General features: G+C 37.0%; 2 protein-coding genes across 2 annotated transcripts; both read left to right on the top strand.

The window, feature by feature from the left end:
- Positions 1 to 108: 108 nt before the first annotated feature.
- On the top strand, positions 109 to 4,857 carry LOC128012097 (protein lifeguard 2-like). The gene is made up of 12 exons (XM_052595089.1): positions 109 to 983; positions 1,708 to 1,792; positions 2,227 to 2,330; positions 2,410 to 2,474; positions 2,557 to 2,610; positions 2,795 to 2,845; positions 3,021 to 3,060; positions 3,212 to 3,249; positions 3,441 to 3,528; positions 3,627 to 3,722; positions 3,834 to 3,887; positions 4,483 to 4,857. The coding sequence occupies exons 1-12, from the start codon at positions 969 to 971 to the stop codon at positions 4,633 to 4,635; spliced, it is 843 nt and encodes a 280-aa protein (XP_052451049.1). The 5' UTR covers positions 109 to 968; the 3' UTR covers positions 4,636 to 4,857.
- A 3,849-nt stretch (positions 4,858 to 8,706) lies between these two features.
- On the top strand, positions 8,707 to 17,789 carry senp1 (SUMO specific peptidase 1). Its single transcript, XM_052595050.1, has 18 exons — positions 8,707 to 9,284; positions 9,697 to 9,758; positions 9,837 to 10,036; positions 10,161 to 10,245; positions 10,324 to 10,507; positions 10,658 to 10,805; positions 11,257 to 11,375; positions 12,031 to 12,314; positions 12,399 to 12,462; positions 12,544 to 12,582; positions 12,687 to 12,771; positions 12,852 to 12,995; positions 15,279 to 15,410; positions 15,566 to 15,769; positions 15,959 to 16,038; positions 16,193 to 16,277; positions 16,369 to 16,464; positions 16,549 to 17,789. The coding sequence occupies exons 1-18, from the start codon at positions 9,148 to 9,150 to the stop codon at positions 16,609 to 16,611; spliced, it is 2,211 nt and encodes a 736-aa protein (XP_052451010.1). The 5' UTR covers positions 8,707 to 9,147; the 3' UTR covers positions 16,612 to 17,789.
- Positions 17,790 to 19,063: the final 1,274 nt, after the last annotated feature.

Here is a 19,063-nt window from a genome sequence, read left to right as displayed (position 1 = left end):
AAGACTGTAAACCAAATTTAGCATTATATCAGTTGCCTATCAGTGGTTCCTTTGCAGTGAATGGGTGCCGTCAGAATGAGAATCCAAACAGCTGATAAAAGCATCACAAGTAATCAACCAGACTGCGGATGCATATTTGTTATTGTGCACTGCTTGTAATAAACAAAATCATCTTTATAATGATTTCATCTTCAAACCATTGCTTCCAAATTGAAATTGTTCAAATATGGATTTTGATGTGAGAGGACAATAGGCAATGTAAGAAGCATTATTATGGATTATGGTATTGTATTTTGGCCAGAAGTTATATGCTTTAATGATGGATTTGTTTCTTACAAGCACAAAGCTTTCCTCCCCATAAAATCTTTTATGATGCACTACATTCATGTGGGTTATTGTGATGTTTGTTTAATCAGCTGTTTGGACTCTCATTCTGACGGCACCCATTTACTGCAGAGGATCCATTGATGAGCAAGTTATGGAATGCTAAACTTCTCCAAATCTGCTCAGATGCAGAAACGAGCTCATCTGCATTGTATATAGTGGATTTACTGCAATTTTTCATTCTTGGCTGAACTATTCCTGTAAATATCTAATAAAATGTGTTCTATTTTCTTTCATCCTCTTACACTTCTTCCTGTTTTGGAGCTGTGAAAAAATTCTGGCTCTCTCTGGACAAGTGTTGCAGTAGTTAACACACTTTAACGTGCGTCATGGGGGAAAGGTTGCCCCCCTCTGGTGCCAGCTTGATTGGTACGGCCCGAGCCTCAGGCAATGGAGTTTTAAAACCTCGATGTTGCTAGAATGTGCCTTTTAGAGTAAGGGAGGGGGTTTGTCCTCACAGATCTGCGGTCGTTACAGCAGTTCAGCATCATCACCGTCTGTGTGCAGCATCTCAGACAGGTGCCGAGACTGAAGACAGAGGCAAAGACTTTTTGAAGTAAGCCAAATTAGAAAAAACTGAGACCATGACCCAGGGAAAGGTAAGCATTTTAATTATTTACACTGACTTTTTTACTTTAATTGCTGGCTATTAACCAAAAGGAAATAGTTTTTTTTTTATTGTCTGTGAATAGTGCTCTGAATGGCTGTATTTCTTATATAGTATTTCAACTGCATGAGAAAACAGCGAAGGTAGAGTCAGAAAAAAGTATCAAGTAGACGTTTCGTGTGTTGTAAATACACCTGATTAAACAGATGTCTTTTTATAGTTCTGTTGATTTTTTTATGCAAGAAATCTTTATATTTCCTGTTGACAAGGTTCGTTTTTTAACTTATAGAATTAAATGGATCAGGATATACAGGAGGAAAGCATCTTTTAAGGTGCCTTGTGATGTCATTTACCAACATCAAACTCTCCTATTACAGTGAATAAGTCATTGAGAAGAAATGACCAGATCAATTACTCACTCTCTCCATTCTCAACTGAACACACACTTGGCATTATGCACATCGATTAACCAATCCATGCACAGTGTAACCATTTAAAACATAATAATTCTATAACTAATTTTTTATTATTATTATAATTAGCAACATTTCTCTGACAGATGAATAATATTATAAATTACAGTGAATAGTAGGTTCTGTAGCAATACAGCATCCTTTTAAGAATTGTTCTATAATATTTATCTATAATTGTTAATGGAAAGCTAATATATTTCCATTAAGTGCACATATAACACATGAAGTTTCATATTTTTACAGGTTTCAGTGACAAACAAATCAAACAATGGCTCGGATGTTCAGCCGATGGCCACAGCTCCTCCAAGTTACGAGGAGGCAACTGCTGGTAATACTACTTTTTCCTTAATGAATTTCCTTTTTACACTGATCTGCACTTTAACATTATTATTAAAGGAGTAGTCCACCTAAAAATGAAAATGCTGTAATCAATTTATTCCCCTTCATGTAATTTAAAACTGTATAACAGAAAAGAAGATATTTTGAAGAATGTTCCGTAACCAAACAGTTTTGGGTGCCATGAAATACTGTGGAAGTTAATGGGACCTGAAACAATCTTCAAAAACAATCTTCTATGTTTCACAGTGACAGAACAAATAAATGCATACAGGTTTCGAAGGACACAAGGGGGAGTAAAAGATGGCAGAATTTGAATTGTTGGGTGGACTATCCCTTTAATTCAGTGAATCCAAATGTATTCTGGACACTATATACTATATTGATTACCCATGATATGTTTTAACTTGAGAAACATTTTATTAGAAGGTGGAAGCCCTTGTTATAGCGGAGCCTATCCTGGAGATAGTGAGATGCTCACCGAATTCAGCTGGGATGACAAAAACATCAGGAGGATATTCATCCGCAAGGTATTGTTGCGTTCTGTTTAGCAGTTCTGGGCTGCTGTGGACAATATGGAGTGAACTAATGTCATATTATTTCCTGTAGGTGTACACCATCCTGATGCTCCAGCTATCTGTCACATTAGCCTTTGTGGCAGTTTTCATTTTCTGGTGAGTGTATGAACTGAACAGACGTTCATAATGCATAATTCCCTTTTTTAAGCTTGTTTATCAAGTATGTCTTGTCTTGTAGTGAACCTGTGAAATATTACATACAGGCCAACCCTGGCTGGTACTGGGCATCATAGTAAGTAGACTTTATTATTTTGGGTTGACATTTTAAATGCAAACCTTAAAATTCAGTTTGAATACAGACAGCATATAATGCAGTAATTCAGTTAACAGTGCAAGTTCCTACTTTATGTGTTGCTATGCACTGTTGTTATCCACTGTGAATACATAATGGCTTGATTGTCTTGTACTCCCAACAGTGTGGTGTTTTTTGTCACATATCTGACCCTATCCTGCTGCCGTGGACCCCGGTGAGTCTACTTGTAGAGATACAAATGCATATTAATATAATATAATATTTGTAATATGATATGGTATGATATATATATTTTTATATGTATTGTTTTTAGCAATAAACTTCTATTTGAGAAAAATTGGCACATTATATACTGTAACGTGTTCATTTCAATCTTTTCTACTCTAAAGGAGGCAGTTCCCATGGAATCTGATTCTGCTCATTATTTTTGTGAGTATTAAAAGAACCAAAATAACCGTCTTTGGTTATTAAACTAGCTATTATTTGAGGAATACTAGTGTTGATCAAGAACAAGCCTATTTCCACATAGAAAAGAAAGTCTTCTTCTGTTTAAACATCAGTCTCTCCTCTTCTGTTCTAGACTCTGTCTCTTTCTTACATGACAGCAATGCTCTCCAGGTAAAGTCTCACATTATATGTGAATTATGTCTTTTTTATATACACGTTAACAACAGGTGTTAAGCATGTTCTGCATATTTTATGGATTCATATTCATATGTCACAAAATGAATTCAAGTGAAATATTTTTGCATATAACAAGATGTCAGGTTTTGGCCTATTTCTTATTTCAATATTCCCCCTCTCTCTAGCTACTACAATACTAAATCTGTCATCATCTGCCTGGGTATCACTGCCTTGGTGTGTCTTGCTATTACTATCTTTAGCTTCCAAACCAAGGTTAGTATTTTTAAAGTATCACATATTTTCATTTTTGCAATACTTTTAACTGTATTCTGGAGTATATTTCTTCTGATCAAATGTTTGTGATTTTACAGATTGACATTACTTCATACCAAGGCGTGCTGTTAGTTTTTTGCACAGTATTGTTAATTTGTGGACTTTTCCTGGCAATCATCCTGCCCTTTGGATATGTAAGTTAGTAGTTGACTGGTAAATCTATTATTTCTCAGCAGGGTGCTGGACTTTAATATTCACAGAAATAAGATTGTACTTTAACTAAAGTTGTTCTTTTCTCTTTAAAGGTTCCATGGTTGCATGCTGTGTACGCTGCCTTGGGAGCAGTACTGTTTAGCATGGTAAATAATTTTAAAATAATTTCGGCTCAGATCAGTATTTACCGGCGTGAAACCTTGACATATGGTATAGTCAGAATCTGTTTTAGTTTTTTTAATGCAACATTTTTAAAACCTTTAGATAACGCTTTTGGAGACAGAAAAAAATAATAAGTTTTGTGTTGAGTATTCATTAAGTTAGGCTTTTATGGCATGATATGTTGAGAATATAGTAAGTGCTCATCTTAATATTACTAACATTATAAAAGTTATTCTTATATTTATAAAATATTTCACAGAAGAAGAAAAAAAACATTTACTGAAAGGCATTTTACTTGCTAAAAAAATATAAACTGTCAATCAGACAAAAGAAGGAATGATTTTAATTTAGAGGCCTTTGAGTAAGAAATATGATAACAGTAGGCTCCATGGGGTTTAATTGTCCATGGATTTATTGATTTCTTTGTTTAAGTAACAGAGTGAAAAGTGGATAATGCACAGTCAGCATATCATTAATGCAAAATAAATACTGATTTAAGGACCCCTGCACAAAATTATCCCTTGTGTTTATTCGTAATTATTGTCATTGCATTATTTTCATCTCCCTCTTGTCTTGTAGTTCCTGGCATTTGACACACAGATGCTGATGGGGGAAAAGCAATGCACAATAAGTCCTGAGGAATACATCTTTGCCACCCTCAGCATATACCTGGACGTTGTTTACATCTTCTCTTTCTTTCTCCAGTTGTTTGGAACTCCTGAACGGCAGTGAATGTGCCGTTAACCTGAAGCTCCAACTGCTCTTCTTTTGTCTCTCTGATCTGAGTGATCATGTCTTTCCAGCATGATATGGATCTTCAGTGCACGCTGTTGTGTTTAAACTCACCTCAGCTTTGACGATGCATATACATTGCTTATACATTGCTTATGTACACTGGTAAAACTTTACAACTTTACGACTGGTGTCATAGAAAACAAAACAGAAAATATAAAATGCACTGGTGTCATCTGTGAAACCTCTATGATGTCATTAGCAGTGAAAGTGCATGAAATATTAGAGCATCACACTTTTTAACTAACTGAGAAAGTTGATATTGTGCTGAATATTTCCATAACAGAGTGTTAACAAGTTTTTTGAATAGCTGGCTGGGTTTTAGGAGTGCACCTATGAATCAAAGTAACACTTAATTTTTATATAAATAATCAGTGCTTCCATTAGAATTAAATTAATATTTCATAGGAATTTTCTAGTTAGATTTTTTCTGCCATTGTAAAGTGATGCTTTTTGAGAATTATTTATTTTGTTTAGGCCTAAGTGTGTTGTTAATTTTTTTTTCATTCCATAAAGGTTTTATTAATATCTTATCATAGCGCAGATCTATTTTTGAAGAAAATGAGTTGTAAATGATTTTGGATGTGTACGTAGATTTACAGTGTTCACTAAAAGAGTGCAAAATCACTGTAGCTGGATTTAAACAAAATGCAGTGCTTCATAATATACATTTTTCCCGTTTATGGCCTTTACAGTATAGAGACATTGTGTGTCCAATAAATGGAATTCATTAAAATGTATTGAATATGAAATTATTATTCAGTATGTTTCAGTTAAAAAATTGGCAAAAAAGAAGTGAAAAAGATGTTTTTGAATCCCTCTGAAAACACAAATAAAATCCCTTTTATATCTTTGTTTGCAGGTGTGTTATCATAAAATTATAGACAACAAAGTTATCTCTCTTTTTAATAAAACAACAAGCTTACGTCTCATACATGGGGGACGTTATGTGTATGGCAATGAGAAAACCAGGATTAATAGACCAGTTTTATTGTCATTTATGGGGAAAATGTGCTTGACGTTTAGAACTCTTTCTGAGACCTCTTAAAGGGGTCATATGATGTGATTTCAAATTAGAGTGTTACAAGCTCTTGGTGAATAAAGTAGATCTGACAAGTTGCAAAGACTAAAGTATCAAATCAAAAGAGATATTCTTTATAAAACTTGTCTTGTCCATGCACCCTGAACTGTGGATTGCCGAATCGGTTTTCACCATGGACGAAATGGCGTCCGGCCCTTGGTCGTCATATGTGGTTGCTGCAAGCTCCTTCGTAGAATCCGCTTGCTGCACCGTTCTCAAGCCGCCCACCTCTGCTCATTCAAGCCATCCGCGGCTCACTCTAGGCCTCCAGCCTCTGCTCACTCAAGGCCAAGGTGTGACATTGTTCGGTTGAGAAAGCGAAGCTACTTTGTTTTTGCCTTCCAAAAGAAAACACGACTAGAAATCATGTTTATATCACGTTAATAATTCGTTTTATGTTTATGTCTTGTCGCTCTGCCGGTGCATGGCTTCACAATATGTCAAGAGGTGTAACATTTCCATCTCACACTTAAGGCATTTGGCCAATCACAACACGCTTTCAACATTTTGACAGAGCAACTTGATCCATATTTAGCCCCTTTAACACTGCATGTTGGACGCGGAAAATTGACGGAACATTGCCGGGTCACTTTTTGTGTAAAAGCAAACACGTCCCAGGGTGTCCTTCTGTCTCTCTTCTCTCTCTCTCTCTCGCTCTCTCTCTCTTGCTGCTTCTGGACCCGGGCTGGCTGTGGCATACTGGTCCCTACCATGTATGGTTTTGATTAGCTGTGGGTGGGTGCGATGTGGGGCCGGGGTCCTTGGGCTTTCGCCCTCCAGTTTGTACTTTTTAACCTGGCTGGACCAGCACTTGCCTCGCTGTTTTAATGCATCACATGTTAGATGATGTGCACACACAGTCATTTGGACCATAAAGCAAGCCAAAAAACAAACAAACAACAAAAAAAAAAACAAACAAAAAAAACAAAAACAAAAACAAAAAAAACACATAGGGTAAGTGTGGTGTGGACATGGCAGCTTGGGCTTTGTGCTGGGCTGCTCCATGTTACACCCCATACTATTTTAAATGCATTACACACTAGTTGACAAACATATCATGAGGATAACAATGAAAGCAGACATATATATATATATATATATATATATATATATATATATATATATATATATATATATATATATATATATAAAAAAAAAAAAACACACACAAGATAGGGTAAGCGTGGCATGTCTGGGACGGCTGGGAATGAGCGTGGATTTGGTGATCCTGGGCCCCGAAGCACCTCACCTTGATAACCCCTTGAAACTACACCCTGGCGGGGGTCTATCATATGCCATGGCCACGAGGGATGTCAGAGGCAGCTTTACAATATCTTATCATTAATAGTTGTATCATTATTATTATTATTATTATTATTATTATTATTATTATTATTATTGCAACTACTACTATTAGCATTACTTTCAGTGGCTGTGTCAATATTATTATTATTATTTTTATTATTATTATTACTACTACTACTATTTTATTTGTCCTTTTCCTGATCCTTTAACCTCCCCCTCATTCTGGAAGAAATATTTGTTAATATATGTTCATCATTACTACGACTGATAATACTATTATTACCATTTGTCTATTCTTATTAATTGGATTTATCATCATCATTATTATTATTATTATTATTGTTATGATTAGTACTATTGCTATTGTTATGTGTGTATATATGTATGTGTGTATATAAATCTTTTTTTTTTTTTATGTTTTTTTTGTTAAGTCTGTTGTACTTCCCTACAGCCCCCTTTATTCAGATATTTCTACTCCCTCACCCAGTTACACTAACACACACGCACACATACACACACACACACACACATATCGTACTGATATGTATGTTATGTTGGTCTCTGAATTTGTTTTCTGCATTTTGTAAATATTGTAATAGTCTGTTTGCATAAAAAAAAAAAAAAAAAAAACACGTCCCAGGGTTGATTATGGGATTCATCCCGGGTCGGGGAGCATTGCCGGGTTCAGTCCCGGAACGAGCACTGTGTGAACAAAAGCCAGAACTAATGCTGTAAAGGGTGTTTCGTGGTGTTGACGCACGTTATCATGGAACTCTTTTACCAGGTGTTTTGAAGGCAGATCAACATTTGCGATGAAACAAATATGTGCAAACTGTAATGAAGCAGAGATCAGTTAGTTTCCACTTTCCGCGCTGACGCTGAGATCGTTTGTCAGCTTAGTTGAAATTTAACGTGCCTAGCGTTTTCGACACACATCACACCTTGATGTCACGTGTCATTAAGTGAAGTGAGTGGAGTGACATTCTGCCAAGTATGGTGACCCATACTCAGAATTTGTGCTCTGCATTTAATTACGGGACCTTTACGGGTTGTGTGTGAAAGCACGCACATATTCCAGGTAATCACTGGCAGTGTGAAAGTGCAAAATCTAGCAACCGGGGAACAATTGCCTTGACACATTACCCGTGTATTTTCCGGAATCACAGTGTGAAGGGCTATATACTCTTCAGAACATTAGATTCATCCACGTTGGAGCACAACCCACACAAGGAAGATAACTCTGCGAACAGCTGCAATTGCAGGTTTTCAAACATAGATGGCGACAAAGAGGCCAAATTCACGGACTGCAGCTTTAAGAAACGATAGCAAGACGGTTGAATGTACGATGTGTGACTGGATTATAAAACACAAACAATTATTTATCGCCACCTACTGGCATAATATTGTAACCTGCAGAGAGAGCCACTGAAAGAATCACTAAATGATTCAAACTTTTGGAGTCACTGAGAATAACCAACCCCCTCTACTATAGCAATGTATTTAAAGATAAAACATAAATAAAAGCACTGAAACACTTTGCACTTGATCCCACCATTCTTCTTTCAAAACACTGCGCACCGATGACGTTCTTCCGCTCCGCTCAACCAATGGGAAAGCGCGGTTTTAACATGTGGGCTTCGGCCATGTTCTGCTTTTAAATAAGGAAGAAGCGGGAGGCGTTAATGCAACTTTGTGTACTCAATCTCATTCACAGAATCGCTTACGGCTTCTGAGAAATTCGAGTCAGTAAGGAAAAAATATCCATAACAGATGCTAACACACGCGCGCAGCTGTTTGGAGCCCGGTGCACTTCAGATGTAATTATTCCTGGGCTGGTATCTCGCGTGTTAGCCGCTGGTTAGCTGGTTGAGCTAAAGATCAGCGGTGTGGGTTTATATGAACTAGTTTAGTCGTGTTTAAGTCAAGGATTTAGTTTACTTTTATCTAACAAAGCTGGTTAGCAGTGGCATGCGGATGAAGGGCAGAGGGAGCCCGCGTTTGGGACTGCGCTGACAGCCCGAAAGACTTAACTTACCCGCTAGAATAGAGGCTTTCAGTCTTTCACTATGTTTAATAAGTTTTACGAGTGGATCGGAACCGGGATCGCCAGTCTACGAAACGGTGCTCCAGCTGATGGGGTTCAAACCGGTTCCGTGAGAGTGGATCAGGACGGGACATCACGGAGAAAGAGACCACTAGACTGGTAACAAGAATTGTTTACGTGTGCACATAACTGTAAGGGCTTTACGTGTAAGTCCAAGAACTGTTCTTTTATTTAATGTTTCGGCTTACAAATGAAAGTTTAGGTCTTTAAACTGGTTTTTGAGTCGTTATGTTTTGGTTCGGTCGTTAAAGCGCGAACTGTTTTGATAGCGTGACGTCAGAAACGCGTGCGCGTCTAGATATTTTTCTTTATTTTGTGTTGTTTATTTTTTTCTTTTGTCGTTTATTTTAATATATGAAACCATATAGTTTTCCCGAGTATGTTTGCGCGTTTGCTGCTTCAATAAAACAACTGAGCAACATTTAACAAGTTGATGTTATGATGTTCTATTCAATTAATCACACGTTCATTTATACTGAAATAGCTTTCTCGATTTTGAATGTTCTTCTAGTTTGGAAGATGGAGATTCAGTTGATCAGGAGGAGGAGAGAGTGGTGAAGAAATTCAGAATGGGTAAATAAAATCATTATGAACACATGATCATAACTAATTTATGCCAATTACAATAACATTTTGTTTCTTGTTCTCCAGGAGATATTATGGATACAGTGAAAAATGCAGCTGAAGGAGTGAAGACCCATGGTTCGAGTGTTGCATACTGGGTAAAGAACAGTGTCATACCTGCTTCAGGGAACATGCTGCCAGCATCACCGAGTCCACCTCAAACAGCAATACCATCAGAACCTGCAGCCAATTCTGCAACATCAGCATCTTTGAGGGTGGAAAACAAGGTACTGTTTTGCTAATTAAAGTCTTAGTGGGTTTTTCTGAGATCAGGTATAACAGAAGAGCAAAAACTGTCATGCAGTCTAATTCATTTTGTCTGTGCTATACATGTTCTGCTTGTCCTTAAAGTTTGCAGATCGGTCACGTGATATACTTGAAGACACATTTGTAGCTCCATCTAGTTCAGTTGACTGGAGGACTGTCACAAAATCAGGTAAGGATAAAAATAGTTAAAGTTTTTTTTTTTTTATGCCAAAAACATATGCTGACATAGTCTTTTTCGTTTTGACAGATTCCTTCTGGACTGAAGAGTCAGTGACGATATCAAAAGCGAGCAGAAGACAAGTTTGTATGGCCCATCCACTCCATGAGACACACAAAGCTAACGGACACTCTGTTAACTTACCCCCTGCTTCCACGCCAAAACCTTCCCCCTCTCCCCGCTTGGGCAGATCTCTATACCACCGACCACAAAGGTTAAGTTAAATCTAAACTATTCATGATATTTATGTTAGAATGATTTTAGCTGTTTGTAAAAAACATTTGTTGATGGGTGTTGTTCTGGTGTGAAAGAGTGTAATAAATGCAAGGCAATGAAACTGAAAGGAAATTTGTTTCTGTTGTAGCTTTTTGTCATCATCTGACACCAGTTCAGGAAAAGCCACTTGTACTAGCTTGTATGAGAAGACCTTTCCCATCCGAGTGGTCCAGAGTCCTTCACATGGCAGCTCAAACCGCCTCCTCCGGGCCAGAGCACGCTGTACAGCACAGGAGGTAAGACACACATTGGACTGGTTTGCTTAATTAACCAAATATTTCATGGCATAAAAAATGGTACTTCTTTGGACGTAGGACTGCACAATAAGTTAAAAAAAAAAGTTCTTATAAACAAATAACAAGGGATAGGGTTTAAATAAATAATGTGAGGCAGTATGTTTCAAAGTGAAGAGCAGAACTGTTTTTATTTACATGTTCAGCTTGTGATATTTTCATTTAATAGTAGTAAAAATAAATGTTATTACTATTGTTTTATAGCCATATTGATATACGGTAATCGTAATTTGGGCCAAATTATATATCCCTACAAACTAGTACAGTAAAAAAAAAGTACAGCAAATCTGGATATTGTGGTTTTATTTATTAAATTATAAAAATAAATCGTGATTTTCCATATTTCCACTAATTGTGCAGCCCTAATTATACTTTTCTTTTATTGTTTTTAAAGTCGGTGCGTGAGGAAGAAAAGGAGGTTTACAGGCAGCTCCTAGCCGTGGTGTCTGGTGGCCAGTCGACCTTCCTTCATGATGGAAGTTCTCACTCCAGCATTCGCTCGCATCGAGATTTGTGAGTGTCTGTGTCATGCTACTTTAAAATGTGACTAAACCTGAGCTGTTTAAAGGGATAGTTTATCCAAAATTGAACATCATTGAAATTGAAGCATTCTGTTGCTCACTTTCATATTATTTCAAACCCATAAGACTTCCTTTCATTGTCAGAACACAAATGTACTTTTTCAATATAGATTTGTTTTTGTATTCTTTCATGCTTATTGTCCATCCACTGAAAGTCTGTAGTCCGTGTAAGATCATAATCCAAGTCTTCTGGAGACAGTTACTTTATATTATTTAATTTAGGCTTTTATTCACGTATAAATATTAATCAGCACAAATGCGTAGAGCTTATTAAAAATAGTGAAGACAGAGTAAACTGTGCTTACTTGACATGCAAGAACATCTTGTTGGTTCTTGCGGAAGCACAAACTTGTCAAGGACTTTTGATCTTCCGTTTACCATATAAACTACCACATTTGTATGGATTGTTTACATTGTCTTCATGAAGTTTCTATGAAAGTTTCTGTGAAATTGGCTTAAAATGTTGGACAGATGTTTTTGAAGATGAGCAAATGTTATGGATTTGGTTCCATAGGGTAATTGATGACAGAATAAAAAAATGTTGATAGTTTCTCGTATTTACAGTGAAACTTTTGGTCTCATTTCAGCTCCAGCTTCCTGTCGTCCAGTCGTAGTCGTCTTCATTCTGTCTCTCCAACAAGCTCCTGTGCTGGAGTGCCGTCCTACGGGTTGTCCAGTCTGCCTCCCAGCCCCCAGCCTGGGTCCAGCCAGGCGTCCAGTGCCCTGCCCAGTCCTGGTGCGTCTCCCAGCATTCCAGAGCCTCAGCTATGGGCCCACGACCTTGAGCCCAGCGCAAAAGAACCAGCCGTTCTCTCAGCTCCATCACCAGCTGCCCTTCAGGATACCTCCTCTCAGGACACACAGTCATCAGGTGAGTCTTCTATCTTTCTTGTTCATGTTTGTAATGTAATTCTGGCTTTAGGGTTGTCTTAATGTGTTGTTTCACTTTCTGTAGCTCATGATGGAGATTCAGTCATTTTTGTAAAAGAGAAGCAGGGCAAGAAGCGTGAAAGCTCAAGGTAGGAGAACATTGAGTTTCACCTTTTCATCCTTTTTTTTGTTTATTTTTTAAATACATAACCCTATCTTGTCCTTTCTAGTGTGCCGTGCTTCCAGGCTGAACTGTGGATCAAAGAACTGTGAGTACTTGTTTTCTCTTGTCTGATATGTACCAGTATCAGTGCTTTAAGTTTGGTGAAGTGACTAGCTTCTGATACGGCCTACCTTTGCTGTGTATTGTCAGGACTAGCCTCTATGACTCTCGAGCTCGGGAGCGACGGAGGTTGATTGAAGAGCAGGAGGCTCTGGCCTCTCAGCTGCTGCGCCAGGTCAGTACGTTTTCCCTCTTTTTATGTTACACCTGCATTTTATGTGATTAACCCATTCATGCTCTCATTTGTGCCATCAGCGCCTCTCTGGAGAGGGTCGAGCCATCCCAGCGAGTGTTGAGCTTAAGGTTCGAGTCCCTCTAGAGAAGGAGGTTCCTGTTGCTGCTGTTATCCAAAAGCCTCAGCCTATTAAAGAGGAGCCAGAATTCCCAGAGTTAACAGAGGTTAGTGCTCCTAAAGGGATAGTTGAAAATTGTCACTTTTTACTGACCCTCATGTAAGGCTGGGCGATATGACCAAAAAAAGATCAAAAATTTTTTTTTAATTAGTTGATATCAATAATTATAATGATAAATGTCAAATCTTTAACTTTCAAATTTAAAGCCATATGTTTGCTTCAAAGTGAAAGTTGTTGAAACCATAATTTTAATTTTCCTTTAAATTAATTTTTTCTGCATGTACAAATGAGTTATATTGTTTCAAATCAAGAAACAGGTTTCTGTTGCCTGATAATATTAATAATAATATTACTTTTTTGTCTATTTTTTGTTCTCATTTGATAGTAGTAGTAGCTTGTTAAAAAGCACAGTTAAAAAAACACAGTTAAAACCACACATAACATCTCAATACCATGGTAAAAATATAAATATAAGTTTTTTTATGTATTAAAAGCAGTGCTCTAAATACATTTAGCATAAATGCATGTCTGCATTAAAAATATTATAAAATTCGATATGGATACCCACAATTCTCACACAATACAACAGTGCATTAAGAGTTACTACAGTAAATATTTGGTCAATTATGGCGATTTGTAGACTTTAAAGTTTTGTTGCACAACTTTTCTTCTTTTGTCAGCTCTGTTTCATCTGGATTTAAACTAGTTTAAATCACATAATCATTTGTGTTCTACGATGAATTCAAACCCTTCACACTGGATCTCACAGCGCTGTTTAGTGCTCATGTGACCCAGATTTATCAGCGAGTAAACACATCTGCTCTAAGCTAGTGCTGCGCTGCTATTTGCACTTTGAACGGAGCAGATAAATGGTCCATGAGGCATGTTTTAAATAAGGGTTGTGACGGTGAGAGCTTTCCTTTGCTTTTAAATAGCTTAAAAGCGTAGTGCACATTTTACTTTCACTTTTGAATTGGCGTCAGTTGGTGAATGCAACAACAAAAAACAAAGTCAAACTCAATTTAGCCTACGCATATTTAAAACGTATAACTTTTATTAACAAAACAAATAAAAACACACCATGCTATAGGGCAGGCTATGCCTAATAAAACTGGAAAGAAGTATACATGTCAAATATATAACCAAATAAATAAGAAAGGTAGAACGTTTATTAAAGGGTTAGTTCAGCCAAAAATGAAGCCATGTCGTTCCAAACCCGTGAGACCTCTGTTCATCTTCGGAACACAGTTTAAGATATTTTAGATTTAGTCCGAGAGCTCTCAGTCCCTCCATTGAAGCTGTGTGAACGGTCTACTGTCCATGTCCAGAAAGGTAAGAAAAACATAATCAGAGTAGTCCATCATGTGACATCAGAGGGTCAGTTAGAATTTGTTGAAGCATCGAAAATACATTTTATTCCAAAAATAGCAAAAACTACGACTTTATTTAGTATTGTCTTTTGTATTTTCGATGCTTCAACAAATTCTAACTGACCCTCTGATGTCACATGGACTACTTTGATGATTTTTTTCTTACCTTTCTGGACATGGACAGTATACCGTACACACAGCTTCAATGGAGGGACTGAGAGCTCTCGGACTAAATCTAAAATATCTTAAACTGTGTTCTGAAGATAAACGGAGGTCTCACGGGTTTGGAACAACATGAGGGTGAGTTACTAATTAATTTTCATTTTTGGCTGAACTAACCCTTTAACAAAACGAGTAAGAAAGCTTGGAGGCACGGCGTACACCTTGATGTCAAATAAAATCAATAAATGACACAAATTTTAAATAAAGTAAAAATCAGCAAACGATGTGGAACCAAATAAATAAGAAACGAATGTTTAAAAAAACTTCCAAAATCTCACCTCACTCTTCTTGTCAGTCAGCTCTCCTCACTGGATAAATGAAATCTGATTTGTGATGTGACTGTCGTTCAATATGCTGCATTGAGCAGACGCGTTCAGTTTTTAATTGTAGTGTCTGTTCTTTTACTGGACTAAATTATTTTTATTACTACAAAATCAAAATCAAAACAACGGTGGGGCAGCTTAACACCCGTATGACCGTCAACAGTCTATTACAGCAAGTCTAGTTTAAATGAGTAGTGTTGTTGTGTTTTCCGTTGTGCTTTTGGTGTATAAACATTACATTGAACACTTATCAACATCAAGTTATCGTCTTATCGAGAAAACATTATGTCATGATAATTGCTTTTATCAATTTATCGCCCATCACTTCCATCATGTCATTCCAAACATGAATAACTGCCTTCTGCTGAATATAAAAGTATTTGGTGGTGTGTTTACTGCTCATGGTGCTCACAGGACATGGAGAAGGAGGTGAACAGAGCTCTGAGAGGCGGCAGTCAGGATGAGGTTCTCAGCGAAGGCTTCCGCCTCACCATCACCAGAAAGGACCTTCAGACGCTCAACCACCTCAACTGGCTCAATGATGAGGTCAGAGCTTTATTCCATCATTCAGGTCTCTGTATAAACCTGCCAGTAAATGGGTTGTGAACAGTCTCTTCTTAATCATTTTGTGTCATGTGTTACCATAATTATCAGTTTGTCAATGACTTGAGGTCCTGACTGATGTATTTCCTCCATTTCAGGTTATTAATTTCTACATGAACCTGCTGGTGGAGCGCAGTAAACAGCCCAACCTGCCCTCCGCTTACACCTTCAACACCTTCTTCTTTCCCAAGCTGCGGAGCTCCGGCTACAACGCGGTCCGCCGCTGGACCAAGAAAGTGGACATCTTTTCTGTAGACATCATATTGGTGCCTGTCCACCTGGGGGTGCACTGGTGCCTGTCTGTAAGTAGCGAACCAGCACCAAGGTCACATTGAAGCATTGCCTTCTTTCCTGACATTTACAAGTAATTCAGAATAGAATTATAATACATTTCAGTCAGTTTAATAAAGGAATGAATAATTCAGATAGATTTGCTATTAAGTCAGGAGTAGCATTGTTTAAAATTGTTCTCATTTTTTTCCTTTTGATAGGTGGTGGATTTTCGTAAGAAAAGCATCACTTACTTTGATTCAATGGGAGGAAACAACGACGAGGCCTGCAGGATATTATTGTAAGTGCTGCTTGAGGATGACATGATGAAACGGATCTGCAAGAAGTGCCTTTTTAAAATAAGTCCCATGATAACCCATTAAGAAATAAACGGAATAAATTATGCATGATTAGACCTTGTCAGAAGTCGCTTAATTGTGTCCTCTGCATAACAGAAAATATCTGAAACAAGAAAGTGAAGACAAGAAGGGGCAGAACTTTGATACCTCAGAATGGACTCTAAAAAGTAAAAGACCCAATGTGAGTTTTCCAGCGTAAGCATAATGTAGGGCTTAAATTGACCCAAATAGCTCCAGGATCATCTCAAAGTTTTTATCTTCCGAATCCTTAGGAAGTTCCTCAGCAAATGAATGGAAGTGATTGCGGAATGTTCACATGCAAATATGCTGAGTACATCACCAAAGACCGGCCAATCACATTCACACAGGTGAGCGTCAGTTGCGTAGATTTTGAAATAAATTATTGGTTGGTCACACTTTTAATTTGAACTTTTCTTTCATTTCTAAAACAGAAACACATGCCCTATTTCAGAAGACGAATGGTATGGGAGATTCTGAACCAGAAACTGTTGTGATTGGAAGATTCTTTTGTATAGAACATTTTTTATTTGGCTTCTGTGCACTTCAGGAACCCTGAAACAAACGCGGGATGCCCTCTATCACCGGTCGTTTCTATGCTGTCTAAATGATACTTAGGAAGTCCTCATGCAAGTGGGACACAGTCTCATCCTTTAAGAGTCAGGGCAATGGTTTTCTGTCCCTTTATAATTCCCTATAACTTGACATGCTTTTGCTTTGTCAGCAGATGTTGTTTGACTATGGAAGGATGTTATTTTCATATTTTCAGTCTTTTCTTGTGCTGCCATTCTACTGCAGTAGCTGTCAAAATAAGGCCTGTCTTAAGATGATTTCAAATGATCATTTGTGTTAATTGGCAGGGAGTGTGCTTGATCTCAAATCATGAGAAGTCATAAATATTGCAGTAATATGATGAGTGAGATTTACATTGATGTCTTTTCACTCTAGGACTAGTGAAATAGCTGGTACTGACAATCACAGACTCAGTGGTTTTCTAATGAAAAACAGCAGTTTACTTAATATTTGTGATCTTTGATACCTGTATGTTTTATACAGATGCGGTCAAGATAATTAACTATAAAAATATTTTAAGTACGAAAGACTCCATTAGTCTTTTTTTTGGAAAGACAATTTTTTTAAACTTAAGTGAGTTTTGTGGTTCTTTTTTTTCCTAGCGATGATGAAACACAAGAACACAAATGTGCTGCAATGCTTTTGACTTCAGTATGTTTTGGGATGGAGTTCTGCCTTTACAGACATGTGATTATTTTTATTTTATTTTTTTTATCAGTATTTGGTGGCTTTGTAATAACTTGGAAGTCTTATGATCATTTCGGTCATCTCAGACAGGCTGCACTTAACATTTATTTGCCTTTTCACAACCCAGCAGTGTCAAACATTGTTTTTTCTGTTCTGTTCTTACTTGAGGTTACTCTGTTCTTCCATTTGTGTAAGAGAAAACTATTTTTGGCAACTGTTTCTAGATTTTTTCCCCCCTTGCAGGATATTGACAATTATTGTATATACAGTGACTATACGGTAAAACTGAAGACATATTTAATACTCATTTTGTACCTTTTATTATCTGTTTTTTGTATGAGGAACAGATCTTACTGGAAATAAATTCCTGAGCTTATGTGTGTATCAGACGATAAATGAAATAATTTCAAATGAATCCTTGGTTGAGTCATGGCTCTCAAGCTAACTTTGTCTTAAATGTGGAAATTGGAAAAGTTATTTGGTTAAATTGCATGTATGTTTTCTTAAATACAAAATTCTTTCTGATAAAATTGTAAACAATACCGTGCAGACTGATTGCAGCCGATAACTATTTTGTTCGAAGTTTGAACCGATTCGTGCCATGATTCGCTAAATAAGACCTTAAATAAGATCTTAATTTGAGTGCACTGGGTATATATTAATTTGTTAATATATATATATATAAAGCTGTAAAAAAAAAAATACAATACAGACCTATTCAAACCGGTAATTTTGTTTAAACTAGAACCGGCTCATAGATTTGCGCTGTAGGTTTTTGATTCGACAAATTGAGCCACTTGAATCGCTCGTGTTCTTGAATCAGACTAAACGCGACCTCGTCTTATCTACGATGTTGTTTTGAACTCATTCACAAAATTGTAACACTTAGTTTGATTATGTGGCATGTGATATAAGTCCTATTAATTGTTTCTGAAAACACATCGTTAACGAGAGCGTATAATCATTTATCCTAATACTTTTTAGATTAAAGTATTCTATTTAATTTCATACATCACTGAACTGTTGTCCTGCTCAGCAAATTTACATGTATGCTACATTTCAGCATGTTGGATTTATATTATGCACCGAGCACAACACAAATGATCACTATTCGAGTCTCAGAATCTTTTATCTCAGAAGGAAGGAAACTGAGGGAGTGCTCCACTAATAAGGGAAGAACTCTCTTGGTTTTCATTATATTGCCATTTTTATATCTCAGGGGACACAGTCCAAAGAACACACTCCTCACTATTAAAGTTCACCAAGGAAAGAAAAATTAATTTACAGGCCTACATTACAGCGCTGGAGGAGCACTCCTTACAATGCGTTAAAGAAAAGACAAAATTCATATGTATGAAGAGGCAAGACAAAACTATAGACATGAAAACAAAGCCATAAAAAAGGTTTATCATCCAAATAGCTTCTCTTTGAAATTTACTTTTAAAAAATGATCTTCAAATACAAAAATAAATCTCAACATATAAACAGAGCATAACCTAACTTACAAGATAAAGCAGCATTTTGGAAGAGAAAAACAAAAGACTATTTTGTGAGGGGATATGAGGTCTTGGTTTCTGAATTCAGTCTTGTCTTGCTGGCACAAAGTTGCTCGAAACAATGAGTGCATTTACTACGCTCTTCGATACAGCACATTTTTCTGCAGATCTATCAAAACAACTAAGCTGCTGG

The sequence above is a fragment of the Carassius gibelio genome, chromosome B23, assembly GCF_023724105.1.
Source record: "Carassius gibelio isolate Cgi1373 ecotype wild population from Czech Republic chromosome B23, carGib1.2-hapl.c, whole genome shotgun sequence".
Classification (NCBI taxonomy): domain Eukaryota; kingdom Metazoa; phylum Chordata; class Actinopteri; order Cypriniformes; family Cyprinidae; genus Carassius; species Carassius gibelio.
Note: the sequence above shows the minus strand (reverse complement) of the source record. Positions and strands in the feature narration are given on the sequence as shown.

Excerpts from the sequence above, each read along its gene's own strand:
- LOC128012097 (XM_052595089.1), top strand. Across the intron at positions 2,331-2,409 it reads GGAGGATATTCATCCGCAAG|GTGTACACCATCCTGATGCT; the intron begins GTATTGTTGCGT and ends TATTTCCTGTAG. Across the intron at positions 3,529-3,626 it reads TCTTTAGCTTCCAAACCAAG|ATTGACATTACTTCATACCA; the intron begins GTTAGTATTTTT and ends GTGATTTTACAG.
- senp1 (XM_052595050.1), top strand. The coding sequence starts at position 9,148 with ATGTTTAATAAGTTTTACGAGTGGATCGGAACCGGGATCGCCAGTCTA. Across the intron at positions 12,463-12,543 it reads AAGAAGCGTGAAAGCTCAAG|TGTGCCGTGCTTCCAGGCTG; the intron begins GTAGGAGAACAT and ends TGTCCTTTCTAG. Across the intron at positions 15,770-15,958 it reads GGGTGCACTGGTGCCTGTCT|GTGGTGGATTTTCGTAAGAA; the intron begins GTAAGTAGCGAA and ends TCCTTTTGATAG.